Source organism: Festucalex cinctus, chromosome 8, assembly GCF_051991245.1.
Source record: "Festucalex cinctus isolate MCC-2025b chromosome 8, RoL_Fcin_1.0, whole genome shotgun sequence".
NCBI classification, from domain to species: Eukaryota; Metazoa; Chordata; class Actinopteri; order Syngnathiformes; family Syngnathidae; genus Festucalex; species Festucalex cinctus.
Window position 1 is genome coordinate 24,946,262 of NC_135418.1, and position 17,991 is coordinate 24,964,252.

The 17,991-nt window shown below is 40.0% G+C and overlaps 1 protein-coding gene across 3 annotated transcripts in view; it reads right to left on the reverse strand.

The window, feature by feature from the left end:
- The window catches only part of cacna2d2a (calcium channel, voltage-dependent, alpha 2/delta subunit 2a), a 169,160-nt gene extending 167,936 nt beyond the window's left edge, over positions 1–1,224 (reverse strand). For 2 of the 3 annotated variants that reach the window (XM_077530816.1, XM_077530815.1), the window contains exon 1: positions 665–1,224. In XM_077530816.1, coding sequence (XP_077386942.1) covers positions 665–789 — 125 coding nt within the window. In that variant the 5' untranslated portion in view covers positions 790–1,224. The remainder of the gene's footprint in view (positions 1–664) is intronic. The other variant, XM_077530817.1, reaches the window with a different exon arrangement.
- Between the last annotated feature and the right edge of the window lie 16,767 nt (positions 1,225–17,991).

Below are 17,991 nucleotides of genomic sequence, written 5' to 3' on the forward strand. Positions count from 1 at the left end.
CAAGCACGGAGAGGAGGCAGGAGAGCAAGACGACCTGTGTGTGACGCTGAAGCAATATTGGGTCCGTTTCGTTGAGTCGAGGATCGAACGCAGAATCTCAGGACAGTAATGCAAATGGGATAACCACTTGTGCACTGTTTTAGTCATATGTGCAGTATATTTGGAACATTTTTACATTATTTCCATACAGAATCGTTGTGTTTTTAAAAAGTTGCAAGGAGTTGATTGTAAAAGGAAGCTGTGGTGATGAATTGAGCTGAATCATTGTAAAGTACGAGATGATGTTGCGCAATTGGAAGTTTCTTCATGCAACTGGACTTAACATCTGCTCTGTATGGGTGCAGAGACATCAATAAATGTCCCTCTGCTGTCATCGAATTGAACCCAAACGAGTGTTTGTTGTTTTTTGTGTGTTTACATTCGCCATATTTTAAAAACAACTACACTCGTCATTTTCAGGCCACAATAACATGAGAGGTCATTTCTACAAGGGGGTGACATCGTTAATAATATAATATAATATAATATAATGTGCAGCCTCACAGACGGAAGTAGCGTGCTGGAGCACATGAGCGAGGCGTGCTTTCTCGGGGCCACCTGTCCTACTTCCCTTCCTAGCCCCCCACCCCAAAAAAAATTAAAAATTTGAGAGACTGCTACTTACGTGTGGTGCTGCGGGAAGTGGTGCGACCCGGCGGTCGGCGTGGACACGCACAACAGAAGTACAGTTTGGATGCACAGGAGGCACAGCGCGCCATTCGACGGAGCTCCGATCGCCATTTTCTCCATCAAATATTCAACAAAGTGGGACAAATAAGACCAAGGGCCGGGAGGACGCAAGACGACGGAAGGGGGGTCGGGGGCGGGTGGTGGTGGTGGGGGGGACAACAGTCTCCTCCAGCCGAGCTAAGAATAAACCCAGTCCGGGGAGAAGGCAGAGCGGAGGGGGGGTTGGAAAGAAAGTGCGCACCGGGAGCTGGTGGATGGACGAGCGGGGGGCTTGAGGACTCTTCCGCCGCTATCGGTTGGAGAGAATGTCACTCCTTGGCGGTGGAGATGAGGAAGAGGAAGATGCTCCGCTGCCGATGATGACGATGATGATGGTGTGTACCTATTTGCTCTGTCCTTCCTCCCTCCCTGGCCGCCGCTGTGCACATTTGCTCCCTGGCTCGCCCTCTCTCTCTCTCTCTCCTCCACCGCTGGCTCCGAAGGAACGGACGAGCGAGTCAAGCCCGCGTGATAGCAAGTCAACTGCATCCGGTGGGAAGATTCAAATTTAGACCTTCGACGATGACGTCCGCTCCAATAGGCCTACATCTTCTCAAGTGCAGTGTGTACACTATACATGTTCCTACATTTGTGTATATACCGACACATGTGAGTAATATGGGCTATATTTGAGGAAAACGTAGTACATTATTGAAGCAGAAAGTTGCAGTGACCTAAGTCACGTTTCAACTTCAGCTTTGAGTTTTACAATAGTAAAGTTTAATATTTATCCAGGTAAAAAAATAAAAAGTCAGAATTTTGAGAACGAAGTCCTTTATAATATATTTTCAAGAAAAACAATATTAATATAAGAATAATTTTACAAGAAAGAAGTAGCATTGTTGTCAAAATAAAATTCTTATTTTGTAGGGACAGTCGTAAAATATTCAGGAATAAAAAGTTGTTGGGTTTTTTTTTTGGCTAAAAAGTAATGTTTTTTCATTATATATATATATATATATATATATATATATATATATATATATATATATATATATATATATATATATATATATATATATATATATATATAATATATATATATATATATAAATTTGTATTTTCATGATTATAGTTGGAATTTTCACATTAAAAAATGTAAATTGGAGGTGGGGAAATGTTTATTTTCAACATAAAAAAATATTCTCTTTAAATTACCCATCTTGCAGGAACAAAGTGGTCTATTGAAGAATAAAAATCAATCAACAGCCTTCATAAGGCTACTGCTCTGCAGCATCAAACACAAAAGTCCAACATAATTTAGACCAGTATTCGTATATACTAAACTATCTTTATAAATCATTTACTCTCGTAGTATTTCAAAGTGTTGAAGTTCAGATCACATCACTTCCTGTTTGGACTCTGGCTTTACAGAACTTTGAGTTCAAGACAATCCCCCCTCCAAGCAGCCAACTGAGTGAGTGTGCACATCTGGCCCCCTCCTCCTCCGCATGTCCACGCTCCTCACACCGTTTCCTCCCCAAATTCGGAAAAGTCAGCATGAGAAACACAAACTAGAGGCTTTATCCCATGGTTATTAGAGGCGGAGACTCCTGAGGGGCGGATGTGGCATTAACTGGGGTGTAAACATTCAGTGCATCACCTTGGGGGCCTCCCGCTCTACAAATCGCATTTGTTTGACTTGGGCTGCTTTTACATTGTAGGCCCAAGTGCCCAATTCTGATTTACTGCTTGTATTTTGACTGGCTATTTGAGAAAAAGCAGTACACTGTATTTTCAAGTGTAAAGTCTGATGTTTGAAGAAGAAATAAATAAATCAGTCAAATCATTGCAAGAATGAAGTTGTATATTTTGAAAGACAAAGTCGTATATTATAGAGATAAACAGTGCAATGTTTCTGACAGCATGTCAGAATTTCTAGGAATATTGCGTGTGTAAAGCTGTTTAAAAAATCATATTTTGAAGATGAGATTATATATCTACGACGTTAGTCAGATTTTTTTTTTTAGTCAAGTATTTGAGTTAAAATGTTGACATTTTCATAGTAAATTGTTGTATAGTTTCAAGATAAGTAGAATATTTGAGTTTATATATCCCTATATATATTTATAAAAAAAATAAAATAAAAAAAAAAGGTAGTTGTATATTACCAAAGTCGAAAAGATGAAAAGTCATACAATTGAGCAAAAATTTCAGACATTTTTCCAAAAATGAAAATTGGTACAAAAAAAACAAACAAACAAACAGATAAATTGTATATTTGATATTGACATTGGAATATTACAAGAATGTACATTATAACATGAATTCTTGAAAAAGAGAAAATTATATATAGGGTGCTTATATGTCTATGTTGGTAAGTGTTGCTTTAGAGTATATTTCCTGTTTGAAAACTAAATTGCCCTTTGGTGGATAAATAAAGTTGTTTAAATATTGAATATTTTGGAGATAAATGGTTGCAGATTTGTGACTTTAAAGTTTTTAAAAAAAAATCAAGATAAAATGTCGTTTGTGAGAAAAAAAGTAGAAATTTCCAATTTTTTTTTAAATTAGATTTTCAAAATAAAGTTAGAATTTTAAAATAGTGTAGATTAAAAAAAAAAAAAAGTCAAATTTCACAGTAAAATGTTGCATATTGTTGAGATCCAAGTCAGAATTTTACAAGAATAAAGTTGTATATTTTTGATATACATAATGATATTTTCCTGCACATTTGGAAGATGTCTGCTTCCTATCTATTAAGCTGTAACCAATTTGGATGCAATTGAGTGCGAGGGGGAATTAGCAACATTGCTGCGTTAGTTACCTTTGCCGCCATGCTGTCATCAACTATTGAGGCTGCGCTCTTCACATGTAGGATAACAGAAGGGCGGGCCGGGCACGTCTCTTTGTTTCTCGTAAACAGGAGGCCCTGAATAAACATAAGCTTATGTTATGCTAGTACATTTTAGTGGCACAACATTTCCTCTGGATACAAATCAGATGATGTTGGCTTTAAGGGCAAGCGTGGGGGGGGGGGGGGGGGGGGGGGTTGCACGGAAAGCCTGAGAGGCGCTCTAATTCAGCATGAAGTCGAGCCTCACCCTTTCCAAGACTGGCGCATGGCCACCACTATCAGCTGTTTGTTTATGCCATATAGAGGCCTCCTCTCCAATAGCCATCAATTTAAAGGTGATATGTTATGAGAAGTGTACTTTTTAAATTGTGTGTATTAAAAATAGTCCCATCTCTTAACTGCCCACACATGTGAAATTCCACAACCAGGTAAATATTTTTGCCTAATTGTGCTGTAACAATGCGGCAAATTAGCATAATATCAACCACAGCCGCAGCTTGACAATGAAGTGCTGCCTCCACCAGTGAAAATTCTCAAGATTTTTTTTCCCCACTTGATCTTCATGGGGGGGGGCTTTTCCCTTCAGGTTATGCTTTTCAGAGGCCGTTTGAACAAGAAGCCGCTTGCCTTGCTGCAACACCCTAGCTCCGCCCCCGACCACCATGGAAATTAAAAACGCCATTCACTTCTGTTGCCCTGCTGCTGGTTCAATAATCTAGCTGGAGGGCAAAAATTGGCATGTTCATGAACAACATCACATTCACCAAATGTGAAAAAAATAACAAAGACTGAATATTTGATCGCTTCCATTTGGAGAATTACTCAGTTACTTAATTTATCTCTGTTTATTAAAAAAAAAAAAAAAAGATGCTCACAATGGTTTTTCACCCCTGACAAGAGTCTTTTTGCTGTGTACGTGTGTGTGTGTAAAAGAAGTAGCAAAAGAAAGCCACACAGCAATCTGCAGGTTTGCCGCACAGCACTTCTGTCCGCACCCTGACAAGAAGGAGGGAAATTGTTTTGGAAGAGACGACAAAGCACGGCAAAGACCTCAGCAGGAGTTCAAAAACAATCCAAAGATCTACGACAGCTGCCCCCTCCCCCGCCTGTGTACACAGACAACACACATGCCAAGTCAGAACTCTTGCTGCTACCCCAACAGGACGTGAAATAAAAGAAATCTCCCTCTACCACTCCCCAGGGGACTCATTTTGGAGAAATACTGAAGTGGGATACGTGCCGATTTTTTAAAAATGTGAGAGACCCCAAACGGAAAAAAAAAATGAAATCATCAAGGATGTTCTTACAACACTTATGTGGCTTACTCAACATAACCAAACCAGATATTTGCCGCAGTACCAAGGCTGACCTATGAGAGGCAGTATGGTGCATCTAGATTGCTGGAAAATACAGGGATGGACAAGAAAGATGTTGGCGTCACAATTAAAAAGGATTTGCGAGGTTGTTGATGAAAAAACACTCACCAAAGGATAATCAAATTTGATAATCCGGTTTTTGCTGATTGTGATTAAAAAAAAACCCCTCAAATTAGGCCAATTTATTGGTATGTGTTTACCACGCTCAAGTGGGCATTTGCATCCCTCCGAAAATGTCAATTTTATTTCATTCTCCTCCCTCGTACCAATGCAACAAAAAGCAATCATCATTGATGGATTTACTGGCAATACTCTCCATGGTGACATTAGTGATAAGAGACGACTCTGGAAGACTGATGTTGGCAGGCTGACTCGCATTGAGCACCTCTGCCGACTCGCAGCCACCTTGACTCGCTCCTTTCCATTTCAACAAGCCTTCATCGCTCAAATTACAGACACTGACGCCCTCTCAGAAACGTGGATGCAAATTTCATTCTGAAATGTTTTTATTTTTATTTTTACATGTTATGATGGATGAACATTCTCGGAGTGTTTTCCACAGTTTTCATCAACTGTTTTCATGTTAGGACTTGTTGTTCCCCCAAAATCACTCAAAATATGCCCAACCCATGGCAACAAAAGTAAGAACACCCCTAATTGAAAATGCCTTAAATGTACTCAAAAATTTCCTTCTAAAATTTACTTAGAATTTCTGAGTGGGAAAAAAAAATACTAGTATTTTTTTCATGGGATAGACCAATTCTCTGATGCTCAGTAAAAATATTTTGAGTAAAATTTACTCTGTTTAGAGTGAAACATACGCTACAAAATTTATAGTGTAAAACAAGCTTTAAGCATGTTAAACATTGTGAACTTTCCGTACCTCGGCTGGAAGAAAATTGACTGAAGTGGCCCTCTAATTTTTTAACTCATTCACTCCCGGCCATTTTCACTGAAGCAACCCCCTTTGCTTACAGCTGTTATACTGGATTTTGACCCACAGAATATTGTGTTTTAGTCTTTTCTTTCATCAGGAAAAAAATATATTTGTGTCTGTTTCTGTTTTATAGCAATTAGCATTAGAATGCAGATTTCAGGTTTCATTGATATTCACATTTCAGGTGAAAATACTATCAAAAAGAGCTTGTTGCAACATAGCCCTGGCTGATCCCACTCTGCCGCCACCTGCTGGCCATTTTTTGTAGCAACTACCATTGTTTTAAACCACCTCTTCATGTCAGAAGCTGCACCAAAGCCTTCTGTTTGCTCTTGCATTTAAAAAATGACATTAAAAAACGAATAAATACGTTTTTGGGAGTGAATGAGTTAATTGACGTCATAAAATTTACTTGAACGCAAATTTGCATGTCGTGTATTTTAACAGGCGGAAAAGTCCCCAACACTTTCCCGAGGATCCACTTTTCATAAGAGCCGATCGATCATGCGGGCTGAAGGGATCGGCTCGGTGAAAACATACGGATCAATAAACTCAAGCCCGGCTGGTCGGACAACTGGTGTGGAAAAGAGGGACAAGAGGCGTGTCTGTGCGGCCCTCGGGTCTCTCTTATTGGCCGTTGAATTTGTCCTCAAGTGATTGACCTGCCAATCTGGCATCGATCCCGAGGGAGATGAGCAGAAGGGGGCAGACGCTAGTGGTCTCTTTCCTATTAATCAGCCCTTGTTTGCCCTCTCTGAAGGCCTTGGGTGGGGGGGCGGTTTGTCGCCAGGACCTCCCCCGGACGCTTCCACATATACAATGTGGCAGCTTATCTTCCTTCCCCTCCACCATATCCATCTTCACCTCCTTGCCCAACCTCCTTTGCCATTCACGTTCTGCTGCTCTACGCAGAACAGCGAAGCCTCACGCGTCCTAAAACCTCATCGAGTCAGCACGCCGAATGCTAAGATTTCCGATTAGAGAGGTGCGGACAGGGCGACGGTGTCTCTTTCACGGCGAAGGACCGAGCCGGTCGCCCTTGATATAGCGCCGACGGCGCTCTCGGCAAACTTCAATGGGGACTCTCAAGTGCTCCGCGCAAAAATAGGCGCATGATATCATGTCACTACTTTAGCAGATGCGTCGTGGGCAAGCAGGGAATTTTTTTTTTTTTTTTCGACATCAGTGTGCCCTTGTGTTCAAGGGAAAGATGTGGAAGAGATTCCAGCAAGGTCAAGGTCAAGGGCATCTTCCTTGTGTCTATTCCAGCATACAGCACACTGGTGTTAAGTTGTATTGTCCGTTTGATTTCAAATAGGCATACACAAATAAGCAACATAAAAATGTTTGGAGATGGTCAAAGTAAGAAGGGTGTGAAAAACACAGGTGCTATTAAAGGTTATTTTAGTTAACTAAAACTAATGAAAAAAAACTAAAATTCAAAAAACATTTCGTTAACGAAATAAAACAAAAACCAAGATGCTTTTTAAAAAAAAAGAAAACTAACAAACTACATTTTAGGTTTACAAAACTAAGTAAAATAAAACTAATTATAGCAAACGTGTCCTTCGTTTTAATCTTTGGTAATTAATTTAATGCATGAGCCTTTGGGGATGATTTTAAATGTGACTTTTAGTAGATTTATTTTGATATAAACTGGAATAATGATAATAATGATGACGCCCATGGTGTTTTTTTAAATGTTGCGCACGAGTAATACACATAAAAAAAACTAAAACTAATACTGAAACTAACTAAACTAAAACTAAACATTTATTAAGGAACTAAAACTAATAAAAAACTAACAGAACCACCCTGAAAAATAATTAAAACTAACTAAATTTAAAAAAACAAAACTTAAAAAAATAAAATAAAATTCCAAAACTATAATAACCAGACTGCCATATTACAAATAAATTGATAGAATTTTTATTTTTCATTTTATTTATTATTATTGATTATTATTATTATTATTATTGATTATTATTATTGATTATTATTATTATTATTAATTCATCTCCTAATAATGTAATAACCTAAGTGCAATAGTGTAATAACCTTATTTATTGACGTGTAAATTTGCCAGAGGGAGCCATCCCAAAGGGATCAATAAAGTCAAGTCTAAGTCTTACATGGCCCTTGCGTCCTTCTGATTTTCTGTATGTGGCCCTCAAACGAAAAAGTTTGGACACCCCTGGTTTAGAGTCTGAAACAAATTCTGACAAATGTAATTCATCTTTCAAGTCATATCCAAATGATCGATGAATTGTTTGCTTTGAATATCAAAACACTTCCTTGTCTGAGTCCTCGTGTAATCCACCTCGCGTCTATATCGATGCCACTTTGCCAACATCAACAACAAGAAAAAAAAAAAAAAAAAAAAAATCCCCACATCACAGTCAGACCGCGGCGCTCTGCAATCCTCCTTGACTGCAAGACACAAACACAGCCAAGCGGCGATGTCGGGCCGCAAGGCACCCTGGGACTTTTCATGCTCAAATGTCAGAGCATCTCATCCTGATGATGATGACTCACTCCCCCTTGCTCTGAGTCTGCATGAAAGAACAACAGCGCCAATTAATGAGGCAACCTCCTCCCGTGCAACAGTGGGACAACAAGCGCTATATCAAATGTTACCGCGAGGAAGGCGTGCTGTGCGACTGTGTTAATATGGAATATCTCTATATATATAAAAATGCACGTTTATCATCTATCAGCCGCATGAGTGTGACCCTCCCACCCGACTCTGCCGTGCAAGTCGAGAGGCTGCAAGTGAAAAACGGAGCAAGACTCAGCCCTCATTGACATGCTCTACTAGAGGCCTAATGGCCCCTGGGTAATGGCCTCTTTGGTCTTCAGGATATCCTCCCTCATGCATGCATCAAAGCCCGGATTGAAGAGGCTACACTAAAACAAGAGGTGGAGGGAAAGAGACATCAGGGCCACACAGGGAGAGGCTATGAAAGGGCTTCTTACGCTGACATTTTAATGGGGGAGGTAAATAATACAATACACAGTGGAACGTGTGAAAATAGAGCCCAATTGTTTCACTGATAGTGGGTGACTCTTTCCAGGTGGAAAAATGCAGTTAATCAGTTTATAAAAACCTTTATTCAAGGCGCAGTCTGCCAGATTCACTCAGGAAAATGCACTTTTTAAATACAGGATGTACACACTTTCTCTCAGTCTACACATCTGTGTTTATGTTAATCTTTGGTGGTGATTTCGTCCTAAACCCCCACACCCCCAGCCTGTATTTTGTCGTGTTGTGTTTGTTTTGTAAACAGCGGGACGTTTCTGTGGAAAGAGTGTTTACACCCCTCCAGCCAATCGCAGAGCTGGGGGTGGCGTGTCGCAAACGGGGGTGGGCGAACGTGTCGGCTGCGTGACGTCACTCCCGCGGCAATTTGAAAGCACGCACAGATAAAAAAAAAATATTTCACTCACTCACTCACTCACTCACGTGTGTGAATGGAGTCACTGATACCAATACCACGAGTTCTTTTGATAGATAACCCCCCCCCCCCCCCCCAAAAAAAAGACAATTTAAAGAAAGACCTCTCCATCCCAGGATAGCAATTTCCTTAAAATTGCATGAAATTAATGGCAATTAAAATAAAGTAATAAAAATAAGTATGATATTGATACATCCCTACTTTTTCCCTTGCCTATTATTAAGGTATTTTAGAGCATTTGTATGATAATTTTTTCCAAAAATATGTTCTTGCTCTGTACATCCTTTTGGTCATTTTAGTAAACTGCTTTTTTATTGCTCTCTCTTTAATTAAATGCCTCAATAAATGTGCTAAATTCATTTAAGCTGCTGAATGCAAAAACATGAATTTTGAGTCACTACTGCCACGTGTGGCCGAAAAATGAAACTGCACACTCATTCCGCGCGTACACAAAATGCGTTCATGACGTCAAATCCGCAGACAGAGGGACAGAAAGTGTGACTCTGCTTATGTTTGGGAAAGTTTGCTCCATATGCTGGCGACGCATCGGGCACTTGTCTGAATGCGTCTTCCGAGAAAATAAAAAAAATATCACCACATGCACAGCCAAAGCTGTGACCTGTGAGGCTTTGAGGCTAGGGGAAGATCCAGAGCCACTTTCAAGCATACTACACTGTTTGAAACTCAATCGTGTTGAGCTAAGGATCTAAAGATTCAGATATATTTAAAAAAATAATAAAAATAAATTACAACCAGTAACAGAGCTGCTGAAAATTACTCCATCCGACTGTGGCAACTCAACCAAGAACAATAACTGCATGTTTGCCTTTTCTTCCCCCTTGTGTGTGGTCTCAAATGAAGCGTGGCCCTGCCCATGACAAATTGCCCGGTGCGAGCGCGCCCTTTGTAGATAAGAGTGGCAGGTCGTGACAAAAAGAGGCCGACGCCTGTTCTAGCGTCGCCGCAGAGTGAGAAGTGTTCACCCACTCGCCCGCCCGGCCTTCACTTTAAAGAGCATCTTAATTGGCATTAATACTGTTGATAAGGACTTAATGGAGGAATTAATAGATATCTCGCTTCTTCACAGTCACACTGAGTGACGCACAAACACACGCACTCGCGCACAAAACTGTCAGCATATTTTACCAGAATGGATGGATTGAATGAAAATCCGTCGTGAAATTCGAAGCTCAGGCATGATACATATGGACTAACAGAGGATGAACTTCTCAGTTTTAATTCAGATCAAGGTTGTGGAATTTTCGTTATCATTATTTGTTTTGTTTTGTTTTAATTTAGCCAGTTTTAATTAGTTTTTAGAGTGTTATTGATTTTTTTTTAAATGATTAGTTATACTTTAGGTTTTATTAGTTTCTGTATTGGTTTTATTTTTCCAATTGTGTGTATTTATAGTGTGCAAGATTTAAAAAAAAAAAAAAAAAAAACTCAGTACATAGTGTAGTAAAAATTCAACAAAAAATATTGAAAAAATATTTGACAAACAACCATCCACAAATCAAATACAATAAAGTACACAGACTTTGAATTAATAGAAACTCAGTGCTCAATAGTGCTTCTAAAGTTACATGCACCACAACCTTAACGTCTAAACTAGGACGGACGCCCTTTCCTCCCCTTATTATTATTATTATTATTATTATTATTATGTATCAATAATAAAAACAACAATAACAACAACAATAATAATAATAATATTGAAGCAAGTTAACTTCTTAAGTGGATTAGGTCTTGAATTCGCAGTGCTTCTCATTTTTTGTTGTGTTGCCCCCCCCACACACACACACACGGGAAAATAAATAGTATAATTTAGCTAGAAAATTGTACATCTGTAGAGGAGCTAATCCGCTCTGACAATTAGAGTGCCACTGCCACCTACTGTAGTGGATGTGCAATTGCACTTTATGCTGTTTCAGGGAAAGAAAGAAAAAAAGCTGTCGTACTTAAAAAGTTTGTTCTGCAATGTCTTTTTTTAGTTGCAGTTTTGTGGTTTCAGTAAGTTTTCTTTTTGACAAATTTATTTTAAATGGTTTTTTTTTTTCAATTTTAGGATTAGTTATTTTGTTTTTGTTGACTAAAATTATCATATCATATCTAAAAAGGTACTCAAGTAAATGTAACAGAGCAAAGGTAAACTGGTTATACTAACATCTGGGGAGTGGTTACATGGTTTGATCCCGCTATTCTTGTTGCGAGAGCCCCTTTTTGTTGTTCTGATGATGCTCACCACCAAGAAGCAAGGACAGCGTAAAGTGGCCAGCCATCTTTTTTTTTTTCTACTCCAGGTCTCTCTCGGCTGTCATGCTGTCAACATCTTCCACACACACACACGTGTGTAGATGGGCCCCGCATGCATGTCTGGCACCACGCCGCGTAAAACCCAAAACATCTGTGAACATTAACGTCCTGCCGTTCTCTTCGCCAAACGTGTTCGCATTGTCCAGCTGACGTAGGCTACTCATATCCAACCCTTAGCCAGTTAAACAGCATACTGTGTACGTGCTTGCTTTTCTTCTGTGGGCCACAGGAAACATTCAACAGAGGCCACACATTGAGCGTGGAGACGAAAAGGAAATGGGAAAAACTAGCCAAGCAGGTGTAACACACAGCTGGCCTCTTATTGACAATGCTCCTGAGCACCTATAATGAGAGCAGCAGTGCACGTCTCCCTTTATTCAACTTAATGGCTTTCTTATGGTTCTTTTATCCCGGGCTGGGAAAAGTGTCGCGTAAATGGTTATTGCTATTAGTGCCATTATAATCATTAAATCATTCCCAGCACCCTGCGCGCTCTAATTGAATACCGACAACGTGCATAACAAATGAGGGCACGAGAGGTTGTTTTTGGGTTTGTTTGTTTTTCCTGCGGTCCAGTCAGTGTTGTGGCTGTGCCATTTCTCTCTCTCTTTCACTCTCTCTCTCCTCCTGAGCGGCAGGTTTGGGCTTTTTTCCCAGAAACGTGTTAGATGGATGGAGGGTGGCAGATGCTATCCTGCTCTCCCAGAGGAGACTTCAACACATGTGGAGAGTGGCTAGGCCGGTCATATTAAACACACCATGTGCATCCTGCATGTGACTCTCCGTCTGTGTGTGGATGTGTGGCCTATAAAAAAAATAAAATAAAATAAAGAAGCCTGGAGTGAGACATCCAGTGGCAAACGGCGGGTACTTCAATAGCACAACAGACATGAATCAGCAAGATGAAACTGATTTCCTGCATTCTTAAGCAATAAAAACTTTTTTATAAAAGCGCCCGATACAATATTTATGTTGTGAAAAGTGCATTTATCATCAGGCTCTGCCGACTTCCCATTGTGTGCGTTTGTTGTGTACTGTTTGCGTTTATCAGATCGGGGATATTGCTGCAGTCTGCCGGCAAATCTTTCTTGCTGTCATAACAATAGATCTGGCGGGTGATGGCGATCTATCATTTTGTCAAGCTATCTCTGCGTTGACATGGTCTGCTCGTCCCATAGGGCTGCACAAATAACTCGACATGCTTTTTTTGTGGAGGCCGTGTCTCACCTGACGCGGGGTATGCACATACTGACAATTTTTCCATCCATTGAGAACAAACTCATCAAAGACGCAATTGTCTGATACCTGTAAAATATTACCCTGAGGGATTATCATGCGGTATTATTTCAGATTAACACGAAATGCTATTTTGGTTGACAGGTGTAACATTATCCGACCTTTTTTTTTTTTGGCTTGATCTCGGCAGCTATTGGAAGCTCCCTGTGTAGACCCTTTGGCTCTGACCACCAGCAAACGCAGCAGCAGGACTACATTTCCCATGATTCTTAGACACGGAAGCAGGAAATAGGTCTAGTTCCGGTATAACGAAAACAGTACCAATTGGGTAAGGACGCAAATGAGAATGTTAATATGAATTTGGAAGTAAATAATAATCGTAAATAGTAGTTAAATTCACTTTTAACCTCCTGACTACCAGCAATTCAAATTTGTCCTCTGTCGTGGACCTTTTTAAACCTGAATGTCTCCCACACAGTGCATACAATTGAATTACCGGTAACTCCTTTTGTGCTCTTTTGAGGACATTCAGGGCTATCCAATGATATTAAATGCGTAGGGGTGGGGCTTTGCTACCCTTGATTGCATCATAAAAGAAAATGGCTTCCCTCAGTGCAAGCACTTTTTCGGTAAGAGGTAAAGTAAGTGTATAACACTTTCTATTGAACAAATTTAGGCTTTAAATGTTGTTAGCATGTTTTCTACAAGACTCTTAAGAACACAAAGTATTCTTTGAATTATTTTAACTGTATTTGAGCCTAGCATTTAAGTTTTAAAAAATGTCTTCTGTAGTGGACACATCATAGCTTAAAAATAAAAACTTTTTTTTTTTTCAAAAAATTTTCTTATGCAGTATTCCAGTTACTTCACAAGAATTGGGGAATATCAAAATAAACATGATTGGACAATTTTCTTTTTCAGGGTACTCAGGAGGTTAATTGATTTCTTGTATGACTCGCTATGACAACTGCACGATTGACATACACATGGCAAAAAAAACAACATTAATACAAAACAAAACAGGATGCCGCAACATGATCTGCGTAATATCGGGACCAAACATTATTTTGGTTTGGTGAAATCTGCCGGGATACGTGACCCAAGGCTCAAAAACGGGACCGTCCCGGTCACCCAGTCATAAAAATTTAATAAAAATTGTACCTCAATTCATGTTAGACTTTTCCTCCATAAGCTGCTTGCCAAACAGTCTGGTCCAACTACTGTAAACGCTTAACCTGTTTGATTATGATCATAAATCATGCGCGATCATCATCAAATTTTTCAGCGTCAAGAACTTGTCAGAAGACGTCATGAATGATGGCCAATTAGGAAGCTTTGCTGCCAAATACAATTTGAGGAACAAATGTTTGTGCTGAATGTGTGTATGAGTCCCACCACAGCAAAAATGAAGAGTAGTTATCAGATGATTGAATAGTTAGCCTAGCATCTTTAATTTCTTCTTCTGCTAATATTAGTCTGTGCCCTGTGGCACCACGCTGCCTCTCACAGGTCAATCTTGGTACTATGACAGACATGTATTTTCTCAGATGTAAACGTGTTTTATGTATCCTGCTTTTTGCAGCGCGATGACGCTCAGTTCTACGGGGTGTCGAGACCGCATGCTGTTTGTTAAGGAGGGGGAGCTCGTCAAGATCGCCGAACAGCATCGTGAGGCTTGTCTCAATTAATCTAATGGTTCTGCAATCAAGACATCTGCACACATGTAAATGGGCCGCTTCAATCCCTCCGCAGTTGTTAGTGTGTAATAATCAAGGCTTTTAGCGTACTTCTTCCATTTGATTCTCTCGTTTGCGCAAAGACCAACATTGAGGGAAGCTAAGCGCACATTTTTGCAGGCTAAACAAATGAATGAACAATTAGTGGACCTCTCGCACGTGCCCGTGGAATGTGCTCGCTCGAGCACGCGGGTTACAACACAGATAAACAGGCATTCTTTCACTTTGAGCCTCTTCGCAAATCTCCAGCCTCTTTGTTGGTGCTAAACTGGGAGGCGGGACCTGCCAGTGGCGTAGTAGACGGGAGATTAAAACCTGAATAAAAAAAAACAAAAAACAGATTAATCGGTTCGTGTTTGCGTGTGCATGTGTGCTGTTTTTCACTATGTCAGTGAACGCATCCATACATACATTGCACCATACCAGATGTTAGACAATCTGAGTTGTATCAGTAATTAAATTAACTCATAACCTCTTCGACAAATTATATACTTCTCAAAAAACCCGTCACTGAAAAGCAGATACGACATAATCCGCAGTACGTGACGGACCGTAATCCATCAGATAGGTAAAAAAAAAAAAAACGACGACGATGTGAAAGGGGATTGTGTGAGGCCACACTATTAAATCAGTGGGGCTGCCTCAATTTGAAGATATGATCTGACACGCTTGAGGAGACTTTTAAGATATTCGTCACAAGGGAAAGCAACAAGTGGTGATAAACAAAGGCTAAAAGTGAACACAACATGGTCATTTTGATCACTTATTCAACGCTAACACATTTGTTCCGATGAATACTGAAAACTGAGTCTGAAAATGGGCTACCCAAAGCAAGCCATAGTTTGACTGAGATGTCATAACCACCGTGATGTCATAACCCTTGGCCAGTGATGTCAGAATAGACGAAAAATCTGCTTCCTTTAAACCTGGTGTGTGGTTCCATACATCAATGGAAATTATCGTTACTAGAGATAGGCGATGTGTTGGTATTTATTAAAATACAAAATCTAACTCTTAACTTTAATGAAATGTCTTTAAGCATGCTTATATTTTTACTGAACAACTTCTTTAAAAAATCTTTAATAGACATGCTTGTTTAAAAAAAAAAATGTTTAAGAAAAAGTTCACAGTTTTAGCGCAGTTTTAAATTCACCTCTTACCGGCTGTTACATTCTTTTCTTCTTCTTTTTTAATTTAAAGGCCGATGCCTTTATTCATCAAATTTCCAAATATGGGCTGAGATAAATCGGTGCGGCCAATTATCGGTATATCCCAAGCCATTACCCTTGGTCTGCCATTTTAGACGCACATACTGTAACCCAACAGTTGGTTACACCACAAAACAGGATATAACTTCAGGTCATTTAACTCCTAGACTTTCAAAAGACATAAATCACCAACTTTTTTTTTTTTTTTTTTTTTTAAATAATCTAAAACCATTCCAAAAAAAACACATCACTTTACAATTAGCTTAAAAATGCCTTTCTTGATGGGGCGGGTCAATCTCATGCAAATAACCCAGTATTTACCCCGCCCCCACTACTTCAGGTACAATCCTAAGGACGTCTTTGGCTAGCAGGATGACTGGAGGTGGAGCTTGGTTTTTTGTACTTTGACTATTGGAAGAAACACTCCATCAGCAAGTGGCCACATTGCACTTCAGTGAGTAAGAGCGCATGCACAGTTGGGGTTCAATTTCAAAACTCGCCAAGAGAGGCAAGCTCATTGAGAAACAGCCGACCAGTTTGAAGGTTTTTGTTGACCCTTTAGCAACCCAAATTTCCTCACTTCAAGTGTTTCAATTCTTGCAAACCATCTCTAATCTTCTTACTAAGGAGTTTCCTTCACTGTGACCCTGACTGGCTGCTGACTCCTACTTTTGGGTGCCACCTGGTCTGCGCCCCCACAATCGTGTCCCTCAAGCTCAAGACGACAACACTGTCTTTCCTCCGAATTTCCAAGTGCGTGTCTGAGTTTTTGTTTGTGCTAAAGTACGGCTGATATTATTCATTGACCGCAAGTCACTGTGACTAATAGCAGGAGTATCCGTCCTGTCAAACATGGCAGACGGATGACCAGGATGCGGAAAGCGTCTGCTGATGACTGGGCCGCAGATAAAGGGAAGCGGATGGGCAGGATTTATCACCGGACGAGGATTTTGAAATTAGCCGGCGTGTATTGAAACGGGGCGGGGTTGATTGCAAATGGCAAACGAGGAGAGAATTACTCACTGTGTAATCTGTGAAAAATTGCAAATACTGCGGCCAACACGTTGGAAGCAAAATGCCTTCATCTGCTTTAGCATGCGTGTTTTACAAGCGCCTACCTGCTCAGCCAATGGAATAAAATAAAGCGACAGTCATACGCATTTTTTCCCGCTTTGTCCTTGACTTGTCCTGGAAAAGAGAGGGGTAGATTTTTTTTTTTTTTGCTCTATTTGTTACTCTGGAGACAGAAGCGGGCGGTGACTATGGCAGAATTTAAAACGGTAAATAAGGCGGTAATGGGCTTTGAGCCTACTGTCATCTCCAGTCTAGTTCTGGCTATCACACAGGATATTAGCAGATAAATCTAAATGGCTTCCATTTGAGGCGGAGCACAATGGCTATTGATCAGACAACCTTTTGCGGAGTGAGGGAGGCGAGGGCGAGTTTATTAATTAGGGATTGACAGCCAATTCCCGCCCCTTATTCACCGACGGACACCTCGGGAATCCTGATGAGCCGCGGCCCCCGATGCATTTGTCAACACCGAGCTCCGGTCTGCCAGCAAACACAATAAGCGCTATCGCAGAAACTGGAGCGCTGACCCCACCCGATGCTCATGTGGCGTAAACCTGAGCACAATGTGAGATCAGCTGCTTATTCGAGCGGAAAATCACCAGCCAACCGCCCCTACGCTCACATCTTCATTTTCTTGGCCTTTGGTGCCGAGTGACCCGTCGGCATTATGACAGCGCTATCGCTTTTTGCTGTAGGTTTTACGAATAAAGATAAAACTTTATTTTTTGGAATTGTTTGACAGTTCTAATATATATATATATATATATATATATATATATATATATATAAATAAAACATATAGTGTGTTAATTTTAACTTAATTTAAAGTTCCTTTAATGCCACCATTTTTTTTTTTTTTTTTTTTTTTTTTTTTTTTTTTTTTTTTACACGAGATTAATGACCGCCCCTTGCAAAGCCTGTACTGGGGAAATTCCAGTTGCAACGCGATAGAGATGTCCACCTCAAAATTTATCAGTAATAAATTTAATAGTAATGCATACATTTGTGGAGACTGAGGTCAAGTTGTATTTTACAATTTCAAAAATGTGCAGAATTTCACAAGTTACTTCATGTTAAAGATTAGATAG